The sequence below is a fragment of the Atractosteus spatula genome, chromosome 2, assembly GCF_055471065.1.
Source record: "Atractosteus spatula isolate fAtrSpa1 chromosome 2, fAtrSpa1.hap1, whole genome shotgun sequence".
In the NCBI taxonomy this organism is placed as follows: domain Eukaryota; kingdom Metazoa; phylum Chordata; class Actinopteri; order Semionotiformes; family Lepisosteidae; genus Atractosteus; species Atractosteus spatula.
In genome coordinates this window covers 66,182,305-66,206,542 of record NC_142707.1, presented here as the reverse complement: position 1 = coordinate 66,206,542, position 24,238 = coordinate 66,182,305, and the positions used below count along the sequence as shown (strand labels likewise).

General features: G+C 43.9%; 1 protein-coding gene across 5 annotated transcripts in view; it reads left to right on the top strand.

Annotated features, from left to right (window-relative positions):
• arid1b (AT-rich interaction domain 1B) overlaps positions 1 to 24,238 on the top strand; it is a 236,383-nt gene that overhangs the window by 45,149 nt on the left and 166,996 nt on the right. For 2 of the 5 annotated variants that reach the window (XM_088933099.1, XM_088933072.1), the window contains exon 3: positions 7,027 to 7,164. The exons of 1 other annotated variant lie outside the window; for it this stretch is intronic. In XM_088933099.1, the coding sequence (XP_088789225.1) occupies positions 7,027 to 7,164 (138 nt within the window). The remainder of the gene's footprint in view (positions 1 to 7,026; positions 7,165 to 24,238) is intronic. 2 more of the 5 variants (XM_088933107.1, XM_088933080.1) reach the window with 1 other exon arrangement.

The window sequence follows — 24,238 nt, the reverse complement described above, 5'->3', positions numbered from 1 at the left end:
AGGTTGTAAGCTCAGTGGTGGAACTGTGTAATTTGTCTTTTTATTGCTGATTTGGTTGGTTCGGTGTTAGGGCTGTAGTAAATGCTTTGTGAAGATTTATATTTAAAATTCCTCATTGGTTTGCCGTCTGCAGCCCTGCAGGTATATTGGAGGGAAAAGGAAAAAAAGCAGTTTGCCAGTGATTAGTGACGGGTGCTTTTCAGAAGGTGATTTCCAAGCATAGTAAATTACTAAGCGATTTGGTATGCCAATCTTGGCTGAGCTGCTTTTTCGCATTTATAATGTGGCTTGGGTTTTTCCTGCTTTCCTTTGATGAATCAAGGTTCCCAAAATGTAATCAGAATATTATTAGCCTAATACTTGGGACAGTGTGTATTTGGCAGAGTATAGTCAGATTTATGCTCTGTACTACATACCTGATCATTTCAGCAGCCCACACCAGCTATGTTCAAGTCTGCTTAGTCTTCTGCAAGACAAGGCCAGTTCACATTTCTGCTTAACAGGCAGTAACCACCAAGGACAGCTCAGCAGAATTTTAAGGACTGCTGGAAAGCGTGCGGGTTTTTAAAGCCGAATTCCTTTTCTGGTGATCTCGAAAACTGAAAACCAGTAATAGGACGCTGGAACTGATTGTTTGACCTCTATAAGCCCAACAGTGTCCCCTGCTGTATGCTGCTGTACAGAAGAATGTGGGTTTGGTCAGAAGGATCACTTTTGTCCTGTTGGGGGGGGGGGGGGTGATTTTGAAGCCCACCACCCTGTCCCATACTCTTGTCCCAATTATTCCCACCAGCAGGTGCTCCAGAGCTGAGCTTTAGCGTGACCCCTTGCTTTTGATGTGTGGGCTGTTCTTCCTCCTCTGGCGGTGACGTCGGCCGAGCGTGGCGCCCCGATGCACTTATTGAAATAAAAAGACAGGGGAAAGCCCACCGTTATTTCACACGCACAGATCACAGGCTGCGCTTGTCTTCCCCGAGGCTCAGGATAATTCAGCAGAGTCCAGGAGAATGAAGTGATGTGAGAAACGTGAATCTTTTGGTTTTGCCTCGAAGCAGGGTCATAAGTTTAGATGGAGAACGTTTATGTCTGTGGCTGGACCGGAAGCTGACGCAGTGCCGCCTGCTTGCAGCATAAACCGGAGCTCCGGGGGTCTGCCGGGACGTCTCCAGAACTACAGTTTTTGCAGTTGCGATACAGCACTTTATAATGGGTGTAATAATAATTATTCATGTTCATTGATTGAAATCCGTGCTGCAGTATACCATTGCTTAGTGCTCTATTAATATTTCATATGCTAAATCCCACATCTTGTGTTGTATAATTAATAAGGCTTATGCCCAGTGAGATGAAGACGCTTATAACTTCTGTGTTTTTTGTTAAATAAAAGTCTCTGAGGAACCGTTCATTCATGAAATGTCAGATGTTTTTCTGAGGAAAACAAGAACGCAAACCACAAGATTAGGGAGATTTAGCTTGGATGACTTTGTTCTCTGTGAAATCCTGAGGTCAGGCTGTTTCTCTCGTGAACCCACATGCTAAGCAAAGTGCCGTTTCCTTTATGGTACGGTATGTTTGCTTGAGTCAAAAAGCTCCTGTCGTTCTTTCGTTTGCAGCTGTAACAGTGCCCTGTCCGTCTGAATCTGTGCGGTTTAGGTAAAGATGAACGTTTTGTGCAGCAAATATAACCTCTTGCAAAGTAAAAAAAGGTTTCCAGAAATACATAGAGTACAGTGTGAGATATTCCAAAGGAAATTGTGTTCTGTGTACAGATACCTCTGTACAATAGCCTGACTTATGATAAAAAATATCCGTCTGTGACATGGACGCTCAATAGCTCCATCGATTTCCCTTGCAGGCTTCACTCTGTAGGTGCAGTGCTGTAGTTGGGTGGTGGGTGGTGTTCAGACGTGGTGTGTGGGCCGGACTGGGCAGGGGGTAGACTGCTCTGTGTGTCAGTCAGGCACTCCATGCTCCGGTGTCATCGCAACTCCAGGCTCCTTAGCAGAACTACACAGAGTGCAGAGCATTAACGGGCCCGTTTGTATTCCTGTCATGTCTGTTTGTGGTATTTAATGTTCTAACATCTCTGGTTGGCTGAATCCATATGTCATTCAAATGGGAACCTGTGCTTTGGCGAAGGCCTGACAGGCAGCCAGCCGCGGCGAACAGCGATAAAATTATGAAAACTCTGTCTCTGTTCATTGGACCAATCGAATTACAAGCCGTTTTTTTCCCTGATCTGCCTAAACACACTAAACAGCTGGTATGTGGCGCGTACACACCCAGGCTTGTCTTGATTAGGGCCTTGAGTGGAGTGGAAATCCTTGAGCTGTGCGTTTGAAACGCTTTCTGGTTCTGACTTTTTCTTTAACTGCAAACTGGTTGGCTGGAAGACACCGCATCAGGTGAATGGAACAAGTTTTAACGGAGCTATGGTTATATTGCCCACTAATACACTAAGTATGGTGCTGCTTTTACTTGATTTTAAAGTCTCTTTGATCCTATTTCTGCATGTTACGCTCAATGCCGTTGTCCAGCACTTTACCTCAAGCAAGCAGCTCAGATATGTCCTTGGATTCTGTTGTCTCCTTCAAGCAGAGCTGAATGGAAAGTGGATTTTTTTAAAACTGTTTGCATAATGGTTTCATGGTGCACAGGGATCCAGTCCCACAGGAAACTGTTCTGTACAGTTGTACTTTCTAACTTTTATTTCCCCAGGAAAGAGGCTAAATAGCAGTGTGCTGACAGGACATCACTACAATTTCCTTATTGCTTGGGGACACAAGACTTGTTGCAGGTGGGGAACTGGAGCAAAAACAAAATCATTCACATCCCTTCCGCTGGCAAGCGGACGCTTGGGCCCCAAATTTAGGAGGATAATAGCAATTGGCAACACATACAGTGAAAGGACCACTCTGGGCGCAGAGTTGTTTTTCAATATTCAAACGGCATCAGATAAGCAAATAACTCACAGCGGATGTTAAAGATCCAGGGAGCTGACTGAAGAGGGTCTTTTGGGAGCTTGTGGACCCTGGTCCAGTGTGCACGAGAGGAGAAAAATGTTTGAAGACTGATAAACCAGCGTTCACGATTCTGCAATACTCATCAAGGCAGCGGATGGAGGTGCCCGTTCAACAAGTTGTTCGGCTCATTCGTGCTCAGACTGAGTTTGTGAGGGGGCAGAGCAACTTAAAGATCAGCCCACGCGCCCCGTTGAGAAGATCACCCGCAGACACCTTAGAAACAAGAAGGCTCATCCTGTTGTGCCACCCCGGGGCTCTTCAGTCGACATGGGTGCGACAGATCTGGCGCCTGTCGGGAATTGGTGCGGCGTTGCGACGGGGGACACCATCGCTGTCTGGTTGCCTTTGACACCGTAAGGATCCACCTGTTTGACCCTGAAACCCCTCTGCTGAATAAGCAGGTCTATCACTGCCAGCACCAAAAACCAAACTCGCGTTGTATGATTTGGAAAGCACTTGCTTAAACCCGCGCTAGTTTACCAGCGCTGTAGCTAAGGCGGGTGTGTACACTTACCCAGCCAGTTTTCTACGTCTAAATGTGTAATTACTTTTCAAAATGGCTGAGCATTGGGTGTTCACTCGGAAGCTGTGTGATACAATGTGTAAACAAATACAAATACATTCTTGTTGAATGTGTCTTGATTTCAGGTTCTTAACCACAAAATGTGTTGCTTTGGCAAGGGTCTGTAGGCATCCTATAGGCACTGTACGCAAAGGGGTTGCACCTGGACGATGAGACCTAAATGCAGCTAAGATGGGAAAATTAATCTATTAAGTAATGTTTTTATTTGCCTGAAAATACATTGCCCTTCTCTGTTGTATGTAGTAGGTGCTGCACTGTATTTTCTATACAGAGAAATCATTTATGTTAATTCCTCCTCAGTTGTGTTTTGGTGTGCTTGTCCAGGGGTTCCCCCGGTTTTTAACCGCCAGCAGATTTGAAGACCTGCCGTTTTTGTGCTGTTCTGTTGGTGCCGCTTTCAGTTGAGCAGCAACAGCGTGTTCCCCGAAGAGTGAAGGTGGACAGCAGCGCCGCGGAGCGCACGCTTGTCAGGAAAATGCGTAGAAGTGGAAGAAGTGTTGAATTTACCTGGCATGTCAGAGGGTCGTATAGTGCGGAAGGCTTTCCGGAGAGCGTCGCTCCTGGCGCCGTTCAGAGCGCGAAGAGAGCTCTTTGCCATCACGTCACGTTGGGGTTCACTGGCTCTTTTTGTGTGTGTGGGGGGGCTGTGGGATAAAACCAAAACGCTTTGGCTCTAGTTCCAGCCATGCGTGAGTATCTTTTAAGGCATATCGAAGATGAGCCACATCCGAATGACACTTTCTCTCGCAGGTTTGGAGGTTTGGTTGAACCGTTTACTGGCACCGTGTAAACGCGCGACGCCGGTAACAGCGCGAACGGCCGCATTTTCATTTCTTACAACATTGCACTTGCAGGAGACAAAACAAAATGGGAATTATATTTGAAAGGTTATCAAAAAAAAAGTCACAAGACTGTCAAAGCCTGCACTGTCCCTTTTTAACTAATGAAGAAATAATATAATCCAATACACGCATGTTTAAGGAGAACATTTGAAATATCTTGAATAATAATTTTGTTGATCGTGACTTGATCGAGGCCATTCCTGTCCCAGTCTCTCTTTTTTTTTGCTTATATCGTAGGTTTTGTGGCAGGATAAGTGTTCTGTTTACTTTGGGGAATTCTGCTGTTTAGTTTTAGCACACTGACAATGTGCAAAGCTGTTCATTCCTTTTTTAACGCCTTTACAAGAAAGCAAGGTATGAATGAATATGATTTAGAACAGATTCCTTTAAAGCACCGTCTCGGACATTCTGCGCTTGTAAGGTCCCGCTAATTAAATCGGGCGTAGGTTTGACGTTTGTGCTGGTTTTTATTTAGCTGCCCTTGAAAACCCGGAGGAAAGCAGTTTTGTGTGTGTGCTGGGACGGTTTAATCTGGCAGCCCACCTGGGTGGTTGTGTGTGTAGTGTCTGACGACCTGAATGCGCTGGCTCCGAGGTGAAGCAGGACTTGATCTTTGCCATTCGCCTGGGCCGGAGCCGCCTTTCGGGAAGACCCGCGATGAGCTCAGCGAAGGCACAAGCAGCTGCTCGTTAGAATGTGTTACGTAAGCCTGTTAACAACAACACACGCAGCGGGGGGAAATGTTTATTAATTCTCTGCTTGATCTGTGACAAGAGAAAGCACACCACATTCCAAAGGCAGCACCAGCGTTTTGGCAGACAATGAAAGAGTTGGGGCTATAGTAAATCTCAATTAAGTGCTTTGTGTCCGTGTGTAAGAGACGTATGAAGGAAAACGAGGCCAATAAAATAGTTCTAACAATAGTCGTGTAGCCTAGAGATTTTCTAGATTGAAGTAGGATGTCTGTAAAGTTGTTGGATAGTTTTAAATACACGAATGGGATTCTTTCCCCCAAATGTTTTATAAATCTGCTCTTTATTTGGCAGGGCTTTTTTTCTCCTCCATGTGTGTTTTATTATTGTTATGGCTTTATTTGTGACACCCCATTCCAAATTCCCACGTTTGTTAACTGTGTGTAGGCGAGAACTTGGACTGCGCGCGGGGCCTTGCCTTCTGACGCTGTTCGGCAGTAAGCACCGGGAATTGTAATACCAGAGTGTTCCACGCGATTGCAATACCTTGGCTACCGGGTGGATTGAAGATCAAGCCCTCTAGCTGTGGAGTAGGAGCAGCACAGTCCAGGAGGCCACTGGGAGGTCTCTCTCGCAGCACCCGGAGAGAGGGAAAAGTGTTTTTTGTGCTCGTCTGTCGGGCGCAGTGGGAGTCTGCTGTAACTACGATTAATTCCATGGATCCTCTGTCTTGCCTTCCCCTTCCCTCAGTTCGCCTCCCAGTCCTGGTGCAGGAGGACCACACACTGGCTGGTTTCAGTTCCAGCCCAGCTCCCTGTTACACCACTGAACTCTCAGTTTGACTCAATAATAGGATTAGTTTGAACCATTTGACTCCTTTCAACTCTTCAGCCCGTTGGAGGCTCCCTTTTAACCGTGGCATTTCATATGTAAAATGAAACCCCTCGCTTCCGAGTAAGGGAAACTTTAAAATATCTACGCCGAGCAGCTCCAGGACCAGGCCCGGGGAGCTCCTGCCTTAGGCGACTGCATCTCCATGGCGACCGTCTGGAAGCGTGTCAGAGAAGAGAACGGGCTGCTCCCAGTTGGGCCGAAGAGACTGAAGTCGCCGCAACTCTCACACGGACAGCTCAAGTTCGCTCTGCTGAAAGCAAGTTGTTAGTGCGTGCTGCCGTTCCGGTATCTGTAGCGGACGTCTAACTACACACAGACGTTTGCGTAGCAGCTCAGGGAAGAGGGGAAAGTAGGTCTGTCCCATCACTCTCTCAGGTGGCTTTTCAAAGCAGTGTTGAGAGGTGCTTCTCATATCGTGAACAATACGCTGCTGTTGGGTTGCAAACCGACAGCTTATTTATTTCTTATTCCTTTTTCAGCGGGTGGTGACTTTGGTGTTTGGGACTGTAGCTCCCAACGGCTACAGTTACGCCTTACGGCAGTAAACAAAATGTTTAAAAAGAACATGGTGGAGGGGTGGACTGTTTGGGTTTGTTTTCTTGTACTCATTTTTTAATGAAATGATTCACAGGCAAGTTATCTTGTTCTGCTTACTGTCTACTTCCCCCCTTCAAACAGCCATTTCAGAGAGATGTGTATTTCTGGAGGGAGTTTTTTTTAAGAGTCCAGAGGCCTGAGGCCTGTACAGTCTGGAGATCCACACGCCAGGGGCATGGCTGGCTGGGTTGCAGAGGACGGCCTGTGTGTGGAGCGCAGGTGTACATGCCTCTCCGCGTGCGTGCATGTGTGGGTGGTGTGCGGTGTGCGGTGTGTGTGTGTGTGTTGTTGTGTGTCTGTGTCTGTGTCTGCGCTTGCGTGTGCAACAGGGCCTCGGCCCGGGTCTCTTCATTCGCCCTCCTGACTGGTGTCTCTGCTTTGGTTGGCTCTTTCAGCAGATGCCTCCTCAGTATAGTCAGCAGGGTATGAGCGGGTACTGCCAGCAGGGCCAGCCTCCGTACTTCAGCCAGCCACAGCCGCCCTCCGCTCTGACACAGCCTGCCTACATGCAGCCCAGAGCCTCAGCCCAGCAGGTAAGATCCCAGATTCCCGTCCACCTCCGCAGGCCTCTGTCTGCTCTCTGTTCCTGCAGCCTGACGCTTCTGCAGCAGACGCTGATGCTGCCAGGCTTGACCGGCTTGAAAGTGTTGTGTTTTCTGATTTTGTTCTGGACAGCAGGCCCGTTTGACGCAGTACTGTTCTGACTGCACGGCCCTCGATGTGTCGTCCCAGGCTGCTTTGTGCCTCGTCTCCAGCGGTTGGCGCTCTCCTTGTGCGAGTGGCTGCAAGGCCATTGAGGCGGGGGGCCTCTGTCCCCTCCCCCCCCCACCCCCTTCTGACTAGCTTCGAAAATGTGAGAGTTTACCTGAGACAGGCCCGAGCGCCGAGGGGTCACTGAGGTGAATCCAAGTCGCTTCAGTGTGAAAGGGATTACTTCAGCACAGCCCTGGCTGAGTCTTGATTTACTTCCAGTGGGATTCTCTGTTATGATTAAGAATGGAAAATCAGATGTAACTTGACCTAACTCACATTTTTGTCATTTAAATATTTAACTACCTTTCCTTTTTTTTTTCTTGAAAGACCCTTGGGCATTGGGTGGAAAAGGAGGTTTTCTTGTCTGTGCTCATAACATGGCGTTTCTTCCCTTTCATTATTATTAATTTATTCAGCAGATTCTCCTTTCCTAAACGGCTGTAGTCATTTGTACGGCAGTCCGTTTTGCCAAAGACACCCGCATGAATGACCTTGTTCGAGATACAAGCGCAGTGCCCCCTCTGGGGTTTGAGCTCACAGTTCAGCTTCCAGTCATGAGTCCAGAGCCCTCACCGCTCCTTCCCACTGCTGCCTGTACGAGTGGATGGGAAGGGTTTATTCTCAGTGACTTCTGTTGCTCCTGTCTTTATGGAGTCGAATAAACTTTGCTCTCTTTCAGTGGCGCTTGAGAGTTGCACCTGGGGGAGTGTGGCCCCAAGTCCTGCAAGTAAAAGGGGAGGCAGTTGTTGGATTTTTGGATGGTTAGGAACCGCAGAGCAACTTCACAAGCTTTTGGGATCTGGAGTTAGGTGCAGAATTGAATCTTCATCTTCAGAGTTACACTGCCTATCTTGTTATACATTCTTAATACTTCTGCTGTAGAAACGGTGCAGGATTTCTGCCTCTTTCTTGATGGGCTATAAAGGAAAGAGGGCAAGTAAAACTTGCACACAGGAGTGGTGCATTACCAGCAGAGGTCTTTAGGAGGGAAAATGTTAACAAGCGACCTTTGGTAGCACCACAGGCTTGGCCTGTTTATTATGCTGTGCAGAGGCCTATGATTTTGAAAAGGTCACAAAAGCCTTTTTAAAAAAGTTTTTACCTTGGAAAATATTTCCATCTCAGTTTAGTTTCTGGAGGAAACATACAAGTAGAGGACGTCTACCTCAATATGCAATTTTCAGACTGCTTCAAACGTTTATTAACTGACAACTGAAATGTTTAAAGTATAAACTGTTGCCTGTCTCTAAACAGAGACCCACTCAGATTTCTAGAAAGCCATCGGCTTCATTTCTTTCCCCAGCTTGCCTTTACATTATAACTGGCTTTTTCTTGTGAACTGAATTCTTTTGTTCCTGGTTAAAAAAAATAACGCATTTTGGTTTCCTTAGTGTGTTTTTCTCAGCATGTCGCTCGATTTGAGTTGACAGTCCTTTGAGAAGGAGTTAAAAGAACTTACCGGGCAGTGGAAAATGGTAAGAGGTGAACTGGAGTTCATAAAATGTAATTCACTTTCTGCTCCTGTTAATTTCTGGTAGAAATTCAGTTAGTACATCAGTCACCCACTTCAATATTTTGAGTTCCAAGTGAGGGCCACGTGCGATAGCAGATGGGCTGCCATCCTCCCACAGGACACCGCGGCTTCAGAAATATGACCGTAAACTAAGCTGAAATCAGATTACTCAACTCAATCCAAGAGACAGATGCAAGCAAGGCGTAACTCCATCTTCTCTGAGGATGACCATGGTTCTAGGGCGTTTACTTATGTACTCTCCCCCAGACATTTGAGAGCACGTGATGCCTGATGACTCTCTTGTCAGCAGAGAGCTCAGTTGAAAGCAAAATGGTGTCTTTTTGTTTTATTAATGAAACAAGTGGAATAATCTTGCTGACAGTGTACAGTATCTTTATTCTGAGACCCTGTGTAAGAATTCCTTTCCCATTGTTGTCCTTTTCTCCATCAATAAAGTGCTTGAACCAGCCAATGAGTTTGTCTCGCCTCCCTCTACTGAACAGTGTAACACATTTGTTCATTTTTTTATGACAAGATACAGACTGTTAAGCTGTGACCTCAACTCCTGCAGTCATGACAATTATGCTTTCTTGAGTTTTTGGGCCTAATGCCAACGCTCTCAAGCAAAGCTGGTTTCTGGTTTTTTTTGTCTGTTTGTTACCTTTCTGCTCATGGTGTTCCTGAAGTCTGGTCTAATGCCTGGAGGCTAAAAATCTGCTGCTGTCACACCTGTATTAAAATAATCTAAGCAGGACCACCGAGAGCTTGACAACTCCGTCTCTCTGTCCAGTTTGCCTCTTCTCACTACAGTTCTGCAAAGGCGGGTGGTGGCTCAATTACAAACTTGCTGTTCGCGTAAGGAACTCTTCAGACCCCTTCAGTCAGGGTCTCCACAGAGACACGGCACTGAAGCAGCCCTTGTCGCGGTAGCTAACACTTGGGTGATGGTTCTGACTCCGGGTCACTTAATATGCTTCTCTTCCTGGATTTAAGTGCAGCTTTTGGTTCTGTCAATTAAGGCATCCTGCCTGACCATGTGAAAAATTACCCATTATCTTGTTCTGAAAGCTTTGTGGGTTTTCCTCCAGTTGGACCCCTTTGCTGTTTTAAATCAGTTGTTGTTTCCTTGGCTCAGGGTGTTCCTCAGGGTACTTTGCTGGGTCTTTCACTACACAGAATTTCTCTGCTGCCCTGCTGGACTGATTGCACATTGCAGACCAGATCAGATCCTGCTGCTGCGGGTATTTACCTAAGCCTCGTTAAGACTGAGATTTTGATGCAACAGTAGTTTATTTGTACTAAACCCGAACAAGACTGAGGTTATGCTTATAGCTGCCAACATCTGCTTCACAAAGGGAATTGAAAAGAAGCCAGGGTTTCATTTTCATCAACCTGGCTGCATAGCTTATTCCAGATTCCTACAGCTCTCTGTGTAAAGAGGCGCCTCCAGTTCTAAATATAAATTTAAATATACCTCCACATAGTTTACACTTGTGACCCTGGGGTCATGTTTCACTCTTTGTTCTCTGTCCATACTCCCGTCCTCTGTAAATGTCCCTGCCTCCCTGTCTCCATGAGTGGAATCTTACCCATGGATCTTCTGATTCTGTCTTCCTAACGCATCCAAGGACAAGGGTCAGCTCAAGGGCTGATAGAGGTTTCTCCTGTGCAGTACCATGTCTGAAGGACCCATCGCCCAGATCCATTCAAGACTCAGGTTTTGACATGTTTAAAAAACGCGCTTCAAGAACCAGTCTTTTCCCTGTAGCTTTCAGTGTATAGTGTAATTGAGCCTTACCCTTGAAATCACTCTGTTAGTGGGCAGTTTCCTTTTGCTTCCTTTTCGCTCGTGTATACTGGCATACAGCCTTTAGTCTCTGGGAAAATACTCATACTTCAGTTCATATTATTATTGTTGCCCCCATAACAGGACATTTCAATAATTAGTTAAGAGAGCAGCTTCAGTTAGAGCTGAATGCGGCTTAGCTCCTAGAAGTGGTGGAGCGTCCTCTCAGACCAGTGCAGTATTGTGATGCATTGTGGCAGGAGGTTCTTGTAAGCTTTCCATACATGCTACATTTCAGTTCTTCCTGAAAATAAACCGCTTTCCTTTCCTGTAAGAGGTATAGAGTCAATACCGAAGCTGTGTGTTGTCTTAAAGTGGACTACCTGAGTAATGGGGTGAACTGTCTGGATTTGTCACTGTCACGGGTTCCTTCATGAAGTGTTTAAGAAAAAGTGTGTATTTTAAGACAACGTTTTAAGTGTGTGTTCTAAAACCACCTCTTACCACATGTCTGTGCTTTAAGACCGTTTTTTTTATTCTTCCAGAAGTACCACTCAAGCACGGTTTTAACGATGGCCTTCTGGCCTGTGAGTCACTCTTTTCCTGTAATCATTGTGGCCATTTCCTCTATGGCCTGAAATTGCTTCCGTTTCTTGTCCTCTGATCGATGCTTGTCAGATGTTTACAGTCCTGGAGAATTCACAGCCTTGCTGAACGGTAGCAGGGTTTTGCCATTAGTTCAGCAGCCCATAACAGCAAGCAATGTACAACAGCAAAGCATCTTATTGTAGTAGTAATAAAGAGACACTACAGCAAGGCTTTAGTACAGTTCCTATAAAAATAAGGGTGGTGTAAGCAGGTGGTTAGACGTTTTTATTAAGTTAATAGTATCTTTTATACTATCAGGACAAGAGCAAACCTCCATGTTTCTTAACACTTTTGTGTCTATTTTTTGGTAATAGTAGCTCTGTCAGCTAAAATATAACTTCAGTAGATGTTATAACATCATATATTATGAATTAAAAATATTCACCTTATAATTATACTACTTGGCAGAAGAATGAAGACCCTTGCACAGTTTTTCACAGTTTTGTTTCTTTAAAGTGTGCAGTCATGACACTTGAAGTAGCAATTAATATGTTATACACACAACCTACCCACACATTTAAAGTAAAAAAAACAAAGAGAATGAATAAACACATTTATATGAAAGAAAAATGAATAAGTCCTGATTGTCTAAGTATTCAAACCCCTGGCTGTGGCAAACCTAAATTAATTTGGGTGCGCAAAATTACCTTAACGAGCCACACAATTAGAATGCGTGCAATAATAGCGATTCAGATGATTTCAGTATCGATACACCTCTTCATAAGGTCCCTCAGTCAGGAACGATTTTCAAGCCAAGATTCAAACCATAAAAATGAAGAAGCTTTCAAAACACCTCAGGAATCTCAACTCAACATCTCTCCTCAGACAGAAGCACAGACCAAGAGAATGGTATAAAAAATTCTGAAGGACACCGAATATTTCTTTGAACAAGTTGATCATTAAGAAGTGAAAGGCACCCACACCCGTCCAAATCTGTCTGAACAGCTGGATAGGGATACCACAGTGAGGCCAGTGGTGACTTTGAACATTACAGAGTTTAGTCACTGAGCTGGGAGAAAAATTCAGGGGTCAACAGCATCCCTGTCACTCTACAAAGGGGCTGGTAGGGAACAGCAGAAAGAAAAACCCCAAATCTTGCATGTGATTGTCAACAAAGCACTGACACAATACTGCAAACACTTGGAAAAGGGTTTTGTGGTCAGACAAGGCAAAATTTTATCTTTTTGACAAAGTATCAGTCATGGTGGTGGCAACATTATCTTATAGTCCAGCTTCATCAGCAGGAACTGGGAATTTCGTCAAGAGTGATAGGAACATAAATGGAGTAAAGTACTGCTTCAGACCTAAATATGGCACAAAAATTCACTGTCAGCGGGACAGTGCTCCGAAGCTCAAGTCCAGAGCTGCACTGGAGTGGCTTTTGAATAACAAAGTGAATGTCCTTGAGTGGCCCAGTCAAAGTCCTGACTTGAATCCTGTTGAGAATCTGTGGAAAGGCTCGTACACTGCTGTCAATGTGTGATCCCTAAACAACTTGAGTGAGCTTGAGAACAATTGTCAAGAATATGCAAGATTTGGACTAAGCTGGTGGCCACGTTGGCGAAGACTTGTCCGAAAGACTTGCAGCTGTAACTGCTGCCAAATGCGATTCCATTAAATATTGAGTTCACTGGTCTGGATACTTATGAAATCATTATATTTCAGTTTTTTCTTAGTTTTTGTCGACCTTTACTGTAATTTATCTTGCCCTCAGAGATCTTTAGTCTAAGCTTTTAGGTGAATAGGATATGTATTATATTGACAAAATGCGAGACCATAGGAAAGGTCTGAATACTCTTGCGTGGCACTCTAATTCGCTGCTTTGTGATTTGTGAAGAGATTTGGTTGAGGAGCGTTTCATTCATGAAAACGTCATTGTGAGATTCTGTTATTTTCTTCGTGTCCGTTAAATGCACAAAGGCCCCCTGTTCATAAGCATTTACATTTGGTCTCTTCACAGTCAAACGCGATATTTACATTTCAGAAAGAGTCACGCAGCACAGCCAGATTCTAATTCTTTCCAGGCTTTATTTCGTTCTGATATTATGTTCCTAATGCCAATATCTGCAAAGCGCCATTTCTCCTAAATCCAGCCTTCCAGTATTTAAATAGTCGAAGGTTAATTAGAACGGAGTCTCTCTCTGCAGCGGTGTGGAAATATTAACCTCCCTGAGCCCGTGTTAAATCGTGGGGGTGATAGCAGCAAGCTCACTGGTGGAAGACTGTGCTGTGGGAGACGAAGCAGGGCCATTCAAAGTTCAATGTCATTAATTGGTCAGCATTTGAATATTAGCTAACACCTCCATTAATTAACTGGGTAATAAAAGTATCAGAATGGGGAGGGAGGCCGTTATAAATAGGGGCAGATTCTGGCGAGTGAGACGAGAGGCGATAAGGGGGAGCAGTTCGTACGAAAGGTTTCAACTCTTAATGTGCTGGAGCTGATTTTAATTGCCATAACCTTTCCAATGGCAAAGTGTATTGTAACCCTCTAAATATCTTTCTCTGTCTTACTGGATCAAAGATCATTCATCTGCCTAAAGTGAGCATTCTCTTCTGATTTGCTGCAGTCAGCACTTTTAGTTGTATCAGCTCCCCATTAAAAAAATGTGTCAGGCAAGCATGAGACAAGCTGCCGTTTGTCCCCGTTTATTTTTCTAATGACAAGATTAGAAAAGATTGATTTATGATTTATGCAGGGCTTCGCTTTCATTTTTAATTTCAGGCTTTCAATTTCATAAACCAAACTTTTTTTTTAACCGAGTTCAGTCATAAACGTTAGGGGTCTGAGGAAACAGTCACGTGAACGATGTTCCTCTCATCGTCGCCGTTCTCTGTGCGAAAGATAGAACGTTTGAAACGACTCTACGTGCTTTTATATTGAAGTTCAATATGTATTTTTGTTATAAAGCAAAAAACCTTAATATATGACAGGTTTTATTGATGAACTGACAGTGAGTCCGTTTTTCCAGGACAGTCTAACCACAGGCCAAGAAGGAATGCTGGCCTTTCTAGTAGGTTCCTAGGGCTTGTAATATCTACACTGAAGGTTGGTTTCTCAGCATATAAGCTAAAGCTAAGCTTTTTTTTTTTACTTGTGTCCTCATCTGACTGACGAATTTGTCCCTCCATTGCTTTTCCCTGCTTTGGTACGGTGAGAAACTTGACACAAAACTTGTCTGGCATGCCGAACTATCTGTTTAATAATGGAGAATCACTGTGCCTTCTGAGAGGTCAGTTAGGAGTTGTTTTTAACTGAATAATTGTCTCTTGGTTTGATATCGAGGAGGTTATCTGTTCTGTGGAAGCTGGGCGAAGTTGTTCCCAAGATTCTTCTGCACAAGGTCTTTTGCTGACTTGCAGAACACACTTCATTCATCTTGTTGGCTTGAAAGGAGGCCTTCTGCTTGGCTTTTCTTCTTCTTGGGATCCTGTTCAGTATTTATTTGGCAGTAGGCCATCCTTGTTGCCCAGTTCTAGTATTGCCATAGTGTCTTTGGTCCTTTCACACACGAGGGTAGTGTCCAGGGATCCTCACTCAAACACATTGCCCTTCAGCATGTCTGATAGGAAATGCCCCGTTTTAAATTGTGCAATGTCTGCTTACTTTGTATTGCCTCACAATTCTCTAGCAAACTCCGGCAGCTAGCTTTTTGCATAAATTGTGATGTTTTCGGAAGACCATTGTTGATTTCATAACGATGCAGGTTACAGGAATTCTTTACTGGCCGATAATCCCTGTGCAGGGCTCCCACGGTCACGGAAATCCTGGAAAAGTTTATTCATTTTCCAGGCCTGGGAAAGTTTTGAAAAATGGTAAAATATCCCGTCAAGTTTTGGAGAAGTCATGGATTTGTTTTTAATGGACCTGGAATTATCATGCTCTATCATTCATTTTAATTTTGTTCGTACATAAGCAAACTTTTTAAAAAGAGCCCGCACATAATAGTGTGTAATAGTATATTATACGTTATTGTGTCGTGTCAGACCCTCTTGCGGGGATTTTATAGTGAGCTGTAAGCTGGCCAGCCTAGCGCCCATATCAAAATGCCGGGAAAATGTATTTTCAGTGACCTCTGGTTAGCGTGCGGAAAATACAAGCTATGGCTGCAAAAAGATGAAGGCCCAGGACGTGCGAGATGTGGATTATGCGGGAAAACTTTTGACGTGAAGATGATGGGTGAAGCTGCGCTGGCAAGTCACGCGAAGGGTAAAGAACGCATCGACAACGGTGAGGCTGCAAGAGAAACAATTGCAGTCGGAGCCCTTTTCAGCTCGTCTGCAGCTAGCACCGCGGAGGTTAGCACGGTCACCTCCCGCAGCGAGACGGCCCAGCAAACTCCGATATCAGGGTCCAGCAGTGATGTACTCTCAGCGGAAGTTCTGTGGGCGCTGAAAGTAATCGATTCACATTATTCGTACAAATCGTGCCCCAACGTAGGGCAGCAGTTTAAAACACAGTTCCGTGCCGGCGAAATCGCAGCTCAAAATATCCGCGTATTTGACCACTTTCGGAATTGCTCCCTATTTTAAATCGCTGCTTGTCGGAGCAGTGTCACGACAAGCAGGATGTGCCCTGCATTGTGATGAGATTCTTAATCACGCCCTGCAACTCATGTAAATGGATTTACATGTGGGGATTTGGGATGGTGGGGAAGTGAAAACTAGGTACGGACGCTCGGAGCTCAGGGGGCATGCAACTGCTGAGGACCTTGTGGAGAAGATGCGCCACACGCTCTCAGAGGGTGGACGAGACAAAATCCATTGAGACTGATCTGATTCACCAATGACACCTTTCAAGATTATTATTGCACGAACTGCGTTCAGTTTGTCAAGATGTTGAGGTACTCGGAAGTTATTCAGACAGAAAAGAGTTTGTGTTTACGCAGTGAAGCATTTCAGGAATGATAAAAGCCCTGTATTTCCCTAGCCTGTGTGGGCCTACAGATGAGGAATGTTGCTAATGCTAAACACTTACACTTACATTCTGTAAATTGTAGTCCACGTTTATGCTTAGTGGTATTGAATTGGCCTACAGTATGCATTTTTCCTCTTGCCAAGCTCTTGCACACCTGGAAGAACCAATCATCACATCACCAAACCCTCAGATGAATCAGGTGTGCAAGAGTTGGGTCAGAGGAATGAATTAAATAGCACTGCTCTAAATGCCACAGATTGTTGTAGCAGTTGTAAGGCCAACATATTCTTGAAAGTGCAGACATATAGCCATGGAAATTTGGTTAGAAGTTATGGAAAAGTCATGGAAAAGTTTTGGAATTTTGTTAGTAAAAATTAGTGGGTACCCTGCCTGTGTGGGAATTTATTAATCTTATACCACATAAAATCTGACATATAGATTAAAAACTTCTTTAAGTGTGCTTTTAAGTTTAAGTTGTGTCTTGTGACCTATTTAAAGTAGCTCCAAGCACAGGAGTTAATTTTAATATAGAATAAATAAAATATATATATATATGCAATCAAAATGCTAAAAAATAAACAATAGGTTGCATATTACCATAGTTATCAGCAGTTGAAATTCAGTACTTTATTTTTGTATTGCCTTCTTTCTAAAGAACATCCACCTCCTGCTATGCCGATGAAAAGCTCCAGCGAGCTGCCCAGTTAAATCTGAAATCACTGTCCTCGGGGCTTCCGAGACGCAGTAAGCTATAGGGGCTTTTAAAGATATGCAATTAAGCTTAATTTTTAATGAATATTAATGAAATTAGCAGAAGATTTGGTGGAGATCTGCATCTAAAGGTGTTGGAATGACTAATTCATTTGAAAGCCATGAGTGCTTTTAGAAGGAGAAACTGGCCTGTTCTGTCATGTAGGCCTGTTGCTGTGGGAGCAGTATGAAGATCTGTTTGCTGTGTTAAAGACTTTTCTAACAATCACATTACACTAAGCACGTGTGGGGGCAATGTTATTTGTAGATATTCACTTATACCTTTACCAGCTTGAGAGTGCAGTGGATCGCAGTTCTTATAGGTTAAAGGTACCGTTTCCATTAACTTTTAGCATTGAAGCTGTGTGTCTTGTCTGCAGGTTCTTTAACATTTTAAAATAGGAAAGAGAACAATTGACCACCAGCATTAAAATGAATCTATTTATGATGGTTCTCAGAAATTATTGGGACACCACAAGGTCCTGCTAAAATTTTACTGACTAAAAAAGGTCAAATGCAAATAAGTCACTTGTCTTGTACACTTCAAATGTTTTTTCAAAAACGGGTTTTACTAACGTCCTGTCGTGTAGACTCCTTCCTCAGTCAGCAGGCGATAAACAGCTTCCAGAAGCTTATCTGAATTTATGAAATGAACTAGCCTAATCATCTGAAACAAAAAGCTTTTCATCAAAGCTGCAGTTGCATATTGTTTTTTTTGTGTGTGCAGATGTTTGTGTAGAAGCCCTGGGAATTAATTTGGAAGACTTTATTTTAAAGGTCTGGATTGCAGCATATCTGATAGCACGTGTCTCAGCTGACAGCATATGCAATAACATCATCCATTTAAGGTGAAAATCAGTTATCGATTCTGAAGGTATTAATAAAAAGTAATCTGTAATTCAGGTAGACTGGAAGGACCAAGGTGCAGTGGTATGTCAGTAAGGTGTAGAGAATGTTAAATGCATAAAATGTTAAAAAACTACGTCTCTCGCACACTTAATTACGCCCCTTTCTCTGTGAAATACTGTGATGAGTTTGGGTGGATGAGCTTTAATGCATCATTTTATGTAATTTTAACTTTGTTTACCGAGAATGAATCTCTTTTTTAAGAGAGCCCTGGCCATGAAGGCAGAGACAATCCAACCATGACGTGTTTATCAACGTCAGGACAACAGGACCGCTACAACAACAGACTCCTCTTAATGAACAGTAATTTGCTTCAGGACAGCAAGCCATTTAAAACAACAGCATAACTGCCTTAATGTCTACATAACCTTTGAACAATAATAATAATAATAATAATAATAATAATAATAATAATAATAATAACGTCAAACAGATTTTAATCTTTTTCAGGAGAAGAAGCAAAATACCGAAAAAAATATTTTTCCCTAACTTTTTTTAGAACTGCTTCTGTCTATGTGATGTTCACCCTACGTGCTCATATACTTTGGAATAATAAGTCTGGGATCTGGAGTGTGTTGGAAATCTCAGTGCTACATGATCAAGACTGACTGGAGTCCTAAAGTGTGTTGTGGCTGCATGCTTTTCCAGAATATGACCAGGCTCAATGACCTGGGTGGAAGTATATCATCGGCAGATCTTTTCAGCAAAACGGAATTAGAAACCCGGTTGTGATTTTCGTTTTCTCGAAGGATGATGCATATGAGTTTCGAAAGGTCTCGTCAAGTATTTGCTGGCTTTACTGAATTCAGTTTATTAATGCTGCGATCTGCAGTTTTCCCCATTACTTCGGCTGAGACTTGCTGAAGGGCCTTCATTGGTGGTTGTCTAAATTCAGTACCGGCTGTGTGACTGAGTGCTTGTTTTTTTTCTTTCTTTCTTTTGATGAATATGAAGTACTCCAATATTTCCCTCTACCCTTCTGGTATGTTTGAGAGTGTGTATGTGATACGAATGAAGTGTGAATGATACTTACCTTTTTTCTTTCCCTAAACTCACTGCAGTGTTTCCCCCAGTGGAGTATTGTATTGTGTTGATCAAGATGGCCACCAGTCACCTTTCCTGTTTGTAGTATCACACAAATGATCTTAAAGGGAAAGGTGACAGGTGAGCCATCTATAAATAACTGATGTAAGGTTATTTGTTTTGTTTAAGTGGATATATAACTGTTGCGTGACTCTGTTAAAATGTATAAGTTTTTTATGGATGGTTAAATACTTTATTTTGATCACATTGTCCATCTCTGTTAAATGTCTGTTAAAAAACGTGAGCGAGTCCCTTTAAGGGGATGGTCCTTGGAGAGGAGGGGCTATAAAAGGGACTGGGAGAGCTCAGTATGGAGAGGGTGCCTTGGGGAGAAGGTGTGCAGAGAGGACTCCTGTGAGGGGTTTTTTGGTTATCCCTATTTTGATGGCAATAAATCCAGATTTGTTTGCATTTGAAGACTGCTGAGTTTCTTTTCTTTTGAGCTGAACCTGGTCGCTTGGCAGGTGACGGGCTGCAATAATAATGCTCGTGTAGACTCAGGAGAAACGTGACCGTGGTGGCACAGTTCTTTCTGCAAGCTCCGATGTCCAGGACACGGAGTCTGGTTTTGTAGGTAGGGCCGGGATTGCTTGTCCTTTCCTCTCAGTGGGGGAAAGGCCGATTACAGAGGGGAAGGCGTTCCTCGTAACGAAAGCAAAACTTCAGCATGATGACAGAACCTTAATGTAAACAGCGACACGAGGCTGACCCATTTAGCACTGCTTTGCCCAGAGTAAATACACGTGTTGAAGTAAATATTTGAGTTTGGCATTAACAGTATGGTCCTCTCCTGTTTTGACTGCATAAGTGATGTTCATGTGTGTGGGTGTTTGTGAACCTGAGTCTGGTATTTCAGAAATAGAGGTTATGACCTCAGAAAGCCTGAGGAAAAATGCTTTTACTTTGAGCACTGTGTATGATTTATTTTTTTTAAAATGTGAATTCCAATTTCTTGTGGGATACCTAGTCATATGACATTGTGCAAGCTTATTTGCATACTCCCCTTTTTAAAATTATACCTGAGGCGTGCCAGGTTTTTGTTTCAGACTCTTCCCAAAGCAAAAGGTCCCTCTTTTTGAGACTGAATTTTGTTCACTTTTAGGCGGCTCGGTAATCGTTGTTAAAAGTATCCTTCCTATTCTGCGTTTGTTCGAAATCACATTCTGTTCAGGATGTCCCGAAGGGCTTAAATCAAGGAAAAACTGACTTTTCCAAAGGCCGTCTCTTGTGAAGTGATGTTGTTTTACTCTGAGGGCTGTTCGTTCAAGGAAGATTGTCACCTGTGAGCTTCTGCACATCTCCAGAGACTAGTGGCGCTATACACAAGTTAACAGGAAGTCAGACAGAAATGTACACTTGCAGGTACCACATGATGATTCATGCCACAGCTAAGCTGCATTAGCTTTGTGAAATAAAGCAGGATGTGTAATACTATCATCTTGAACACCGTTTGCTATTTCTGTGCTTCTGTTTGTTGACGTGCTCTGCAGTGCGAGGTCCTCTTCCTCTCGCAAGTAAAACTCTGGGGGTGTGGAACAAGCTACCCAGCCCTGTTCTGGAAGCCGATGCCCTGGTGTCTTTTTAGATGTGGCAGGATGAGATTCTGGGGTTAGTCTCTCACTACAGATTGGCTTGATAGACTGAAAGGCCTTAACATTGTTTGTCAAAATGAGTTTGTTCCAACTAGTTGTTGTACAGTAGGCCTATATCATGATATCAGTTCCTTCTAGAGGGAGAATTACCAGAGCATTAAGGAAATTTTCTTTGCAGTATATGACACTGTGGTACAATTGCTGCATGGTGCTGCAAATGTTTGGTTTGTGGTGATTCCAGTTTAGGATAAAAGGCACAGTATGAAAGAAAATGAAAGCATTATTTTGAGGATGCCAAACGTGAAGTGACAGTTTTTGTCATTTTGGTTTGTTTATTTGCATAACACTGTGGCTAAAAGTAAAACATCGCCAGGATGCGACGTTGGGCTTTCACAAATTTAGACTCAAGGATCACACTGTACACAAAGTATCTGAAAGTGATCGATGGGACGATGGTTTCCCACAAATCATCAGAATACAGTTAAAATACCCCCAGGCGCCTATGCTAGGATGTTGTCCCTCTCCACCAGTTGGTCATCATTTCAAATCCGGGCACAGATTCTTGTTTCAATCTCTCAATCTGTGAGATGTTTCTAGGCCACCTCTTTCTGCTCTTTCAGTGTACATTACAGCATTACAGTACTTCTCCACCCCTGCTACTGTCCTGAGTCTGCAGCCACACTGAATACAGTGAAGGCTGTTCTGGTGCTGTAACATCTCTTAAGGGATTCTGTAAAACATAAATCACCGCTCATCCTGGTCTAAGCCCATCGCATAAAATCATACAAAAACGGAGGGGTAGGTGAATATCTTGCGTTAGGTGCTTAACAAAACACAGTGAGTAACAATTTTAAATTCACCGTTGCAAGAGAATTATAGTGGTAGAGTTGAGGGATTGAAATTGTGCGAATCCTGCGAATGAATTCACCTCTGGTTTCCATTCCGTGAAAGGTTTTTTTTTTGCTGCATATATTGGATAAAATCAGCAGGATAAATTGCATTAGCCTGTGTTTTTTTGTAGTTGTGCCTTGTAGTTATCTGCATTTTCCCCAAGGAAAGGACTACGAACGGGGTTTACTGTACAGTAGCTGTTCTCAGCAGTGGTGTTTCAGTATATGGGTTGTCTTTAGGTAAACGCTGTTGGCTTGCCTGCGTGTGTCACGCTGAGGAAACAATGTTTCCCTCTGCTGGCTACCTCATTACATTGCCTGTCTTTAACCTAAGGTCCTAATCTGACACCGGCCTGCTGTGCCTGGGCCAAGACCCTGCGATCTGTGAGTCAGGTAACTGCTAATGCCGAAAATGATTTGTACAGTTACCCTGCGATGTGATTCAGGGGTTCACGAGGTGATTCTGTGCAGGACAAGCACGCTACTGTGGACAAAACAATTGAACCGCGCGTCGGTGGGAGCGGACTCTGTGGCTCAGGATCTGCGCCAGTGACTGGAAGGTTGCTGGTTCAAATCCCGCAGTCGGCAGAGGAATCCTACTCCGTTGGGCTCCTGAGCAAGATCTCAACCCCAGCTGCTCCAGGGGCGCCGTACAATGGCTGACCCTGTGCTCTGACCCCCAGCTTCTCTCCCTGTCTGTGTGTCTCATGGAGAGCAAGCTGGGGTATGTGAAAAGATGAATTCCTAATGCAAGAAATTGTACAGGGCTAATAAAGCAACATTGTCATTATCATTAGATGTGAGGGGGAGTTTGACCACTATTCGCTCTGGTACAGTTTTGTTTGCAGTCAGGTTTGTCCTGCCCGGGCTATTCCCTATGTGCGAGCATTATGGCAGAGGAGAAATTAAATGTAGAGGACCGTTACATTTTTTAACAAGTAAGGACAAAGCATATAAAATGGTTTTCCCTATTTTCCCCCTATTATTCCAAAACTGTGACTTTTGGAGGGGAAATAAAACTCCCTTCTTCCATAGTCATTATAGCATTGAGAGGACCAGTGCCCTGCTTTTGCCCTGTTTGCCTGGGGAGTGTGTGGTCTAACATTACAGAATCAGTCTCACTCACCGACAAATGCACTTCAAGTTTAAGACGGCTGTTTGCTTGCTCTTTGAAGATTTCAAAAGCAAGCCAATAAATAGCAGTCTTTAAAATGCCTTGTGTCTAAAATAAGAGCCGCCGGTACCAACCTTGTAGCATAATCATGGAGGCCAAGATGGCCTGGGCCCGCTCAGTGCTGAGAGATGCGGTGTTGGTGGACCAGCAGGTGGCGGTCTTTCCCTCAGGGCGAGAATTTCCAAATCGCTGCACCAGTATGGTGACTGGGACCTCCTGCCGTGAGCAAAGCCAGTCTTCGAGTTGAGATATTACACCAAGGTCGTGACTGTTTGGTGAATAAAGATACCGTGGTATTGTTCATAAGGTGAGGTCCACTTAGACTGAGGAGAAATGTTACATTTTGCACAGGTCAATCCTCATAAAAACAGTACGTTTGTGAGTGATGTAATACTGTGTTTTGTTCATGTAAACAGATTAGAATAAAAGGACTCCGCACCTATCATTTGTTAAAGGACACCACGCAACATGACTACCTTTGTCTCTGAGGCGTAAACGTGTGGCCATACACAGGATGGTGCTTCCGCATCCTCTGAGTTGAACAAGAATCGTCGGGCAGCGGTTTGCTCTTTTTGCAGGACTGGGGAAGCCTGTCTTTAACAGAGTCCCCGAACATAAACTGCTTAAGTAGTCTTCATGCATGTGCTTTGCAGAGTTTGGGGTATGTCACACTCTGTCTGCCATCCGGGGATTTCTTTAATCAGTATAGAATCAAGAAACATAAGCGGCGCTCAGCTTGGATCAAAAGGGCACACAGCTCTTAAAAAAAATAGCGGGCAGCAGGCTGTTTGAATTGCAGAGGCCGCAGTTGGTCGCAGCTGTAACACAACTTCAGCTCGTCAGCTGCGGGCTGGAACACTCCTCGTCTGCAGCAGCATTCAGCGATGTTGTCGGGCAGTGCCATCGATCAGATTAGTGCTTTCACTGAGGGCCCGATGGGTTCAAAACCTTCAGCTTTCGAACAAAGTCCGAAGCTCTGTGGATGTAGCCTTATCCTTTGCTGCAAATTTCAGCTGACCCTCCATATCCCCCCTGCTTCACCAAAAACTACCTGGTGTAGTATCAGGTTCATCCTTTTGCAGGTGTGGATAGCACTGGATATACTTGGTGCGAAAGGGATCTGCATTAAACCACAGAATCCCCCATAGAATAACACATACAAAATACAGCTGCGTTCCCACATTGGTTTGTCACTGACTCCTGTTTCAGTGTATTTCATCTACTTTGTTAATGGTAACCTAAAACCCATCAAACTTCAAACTTTAAATTTTTCAATTTTAAAATCACTGGACTATGTCTGACTCGACATTTTTATGTCCTAAGCCAGCCAATAGTGTTATACAGTTGTACACCTCTTTGTTGTATCGCAAATTGAACAAAAAATGTTTTAGATGCTCTTTGCTATATTGCTGTGGTGCATCCATCCATTTTCAAACCGGTTTATCCAATAGAGGGTCACTGGGGAACTGGAGCCTATCCCAGCAAGCAACGGGCGCATGGCAGGGTACACCTTGGCCGGGACACCAGTCCATCGCAGGGCACACACAGACACACATACTCGCACCAGGGCTGATTTTCCCAGAAGCCAATTAAA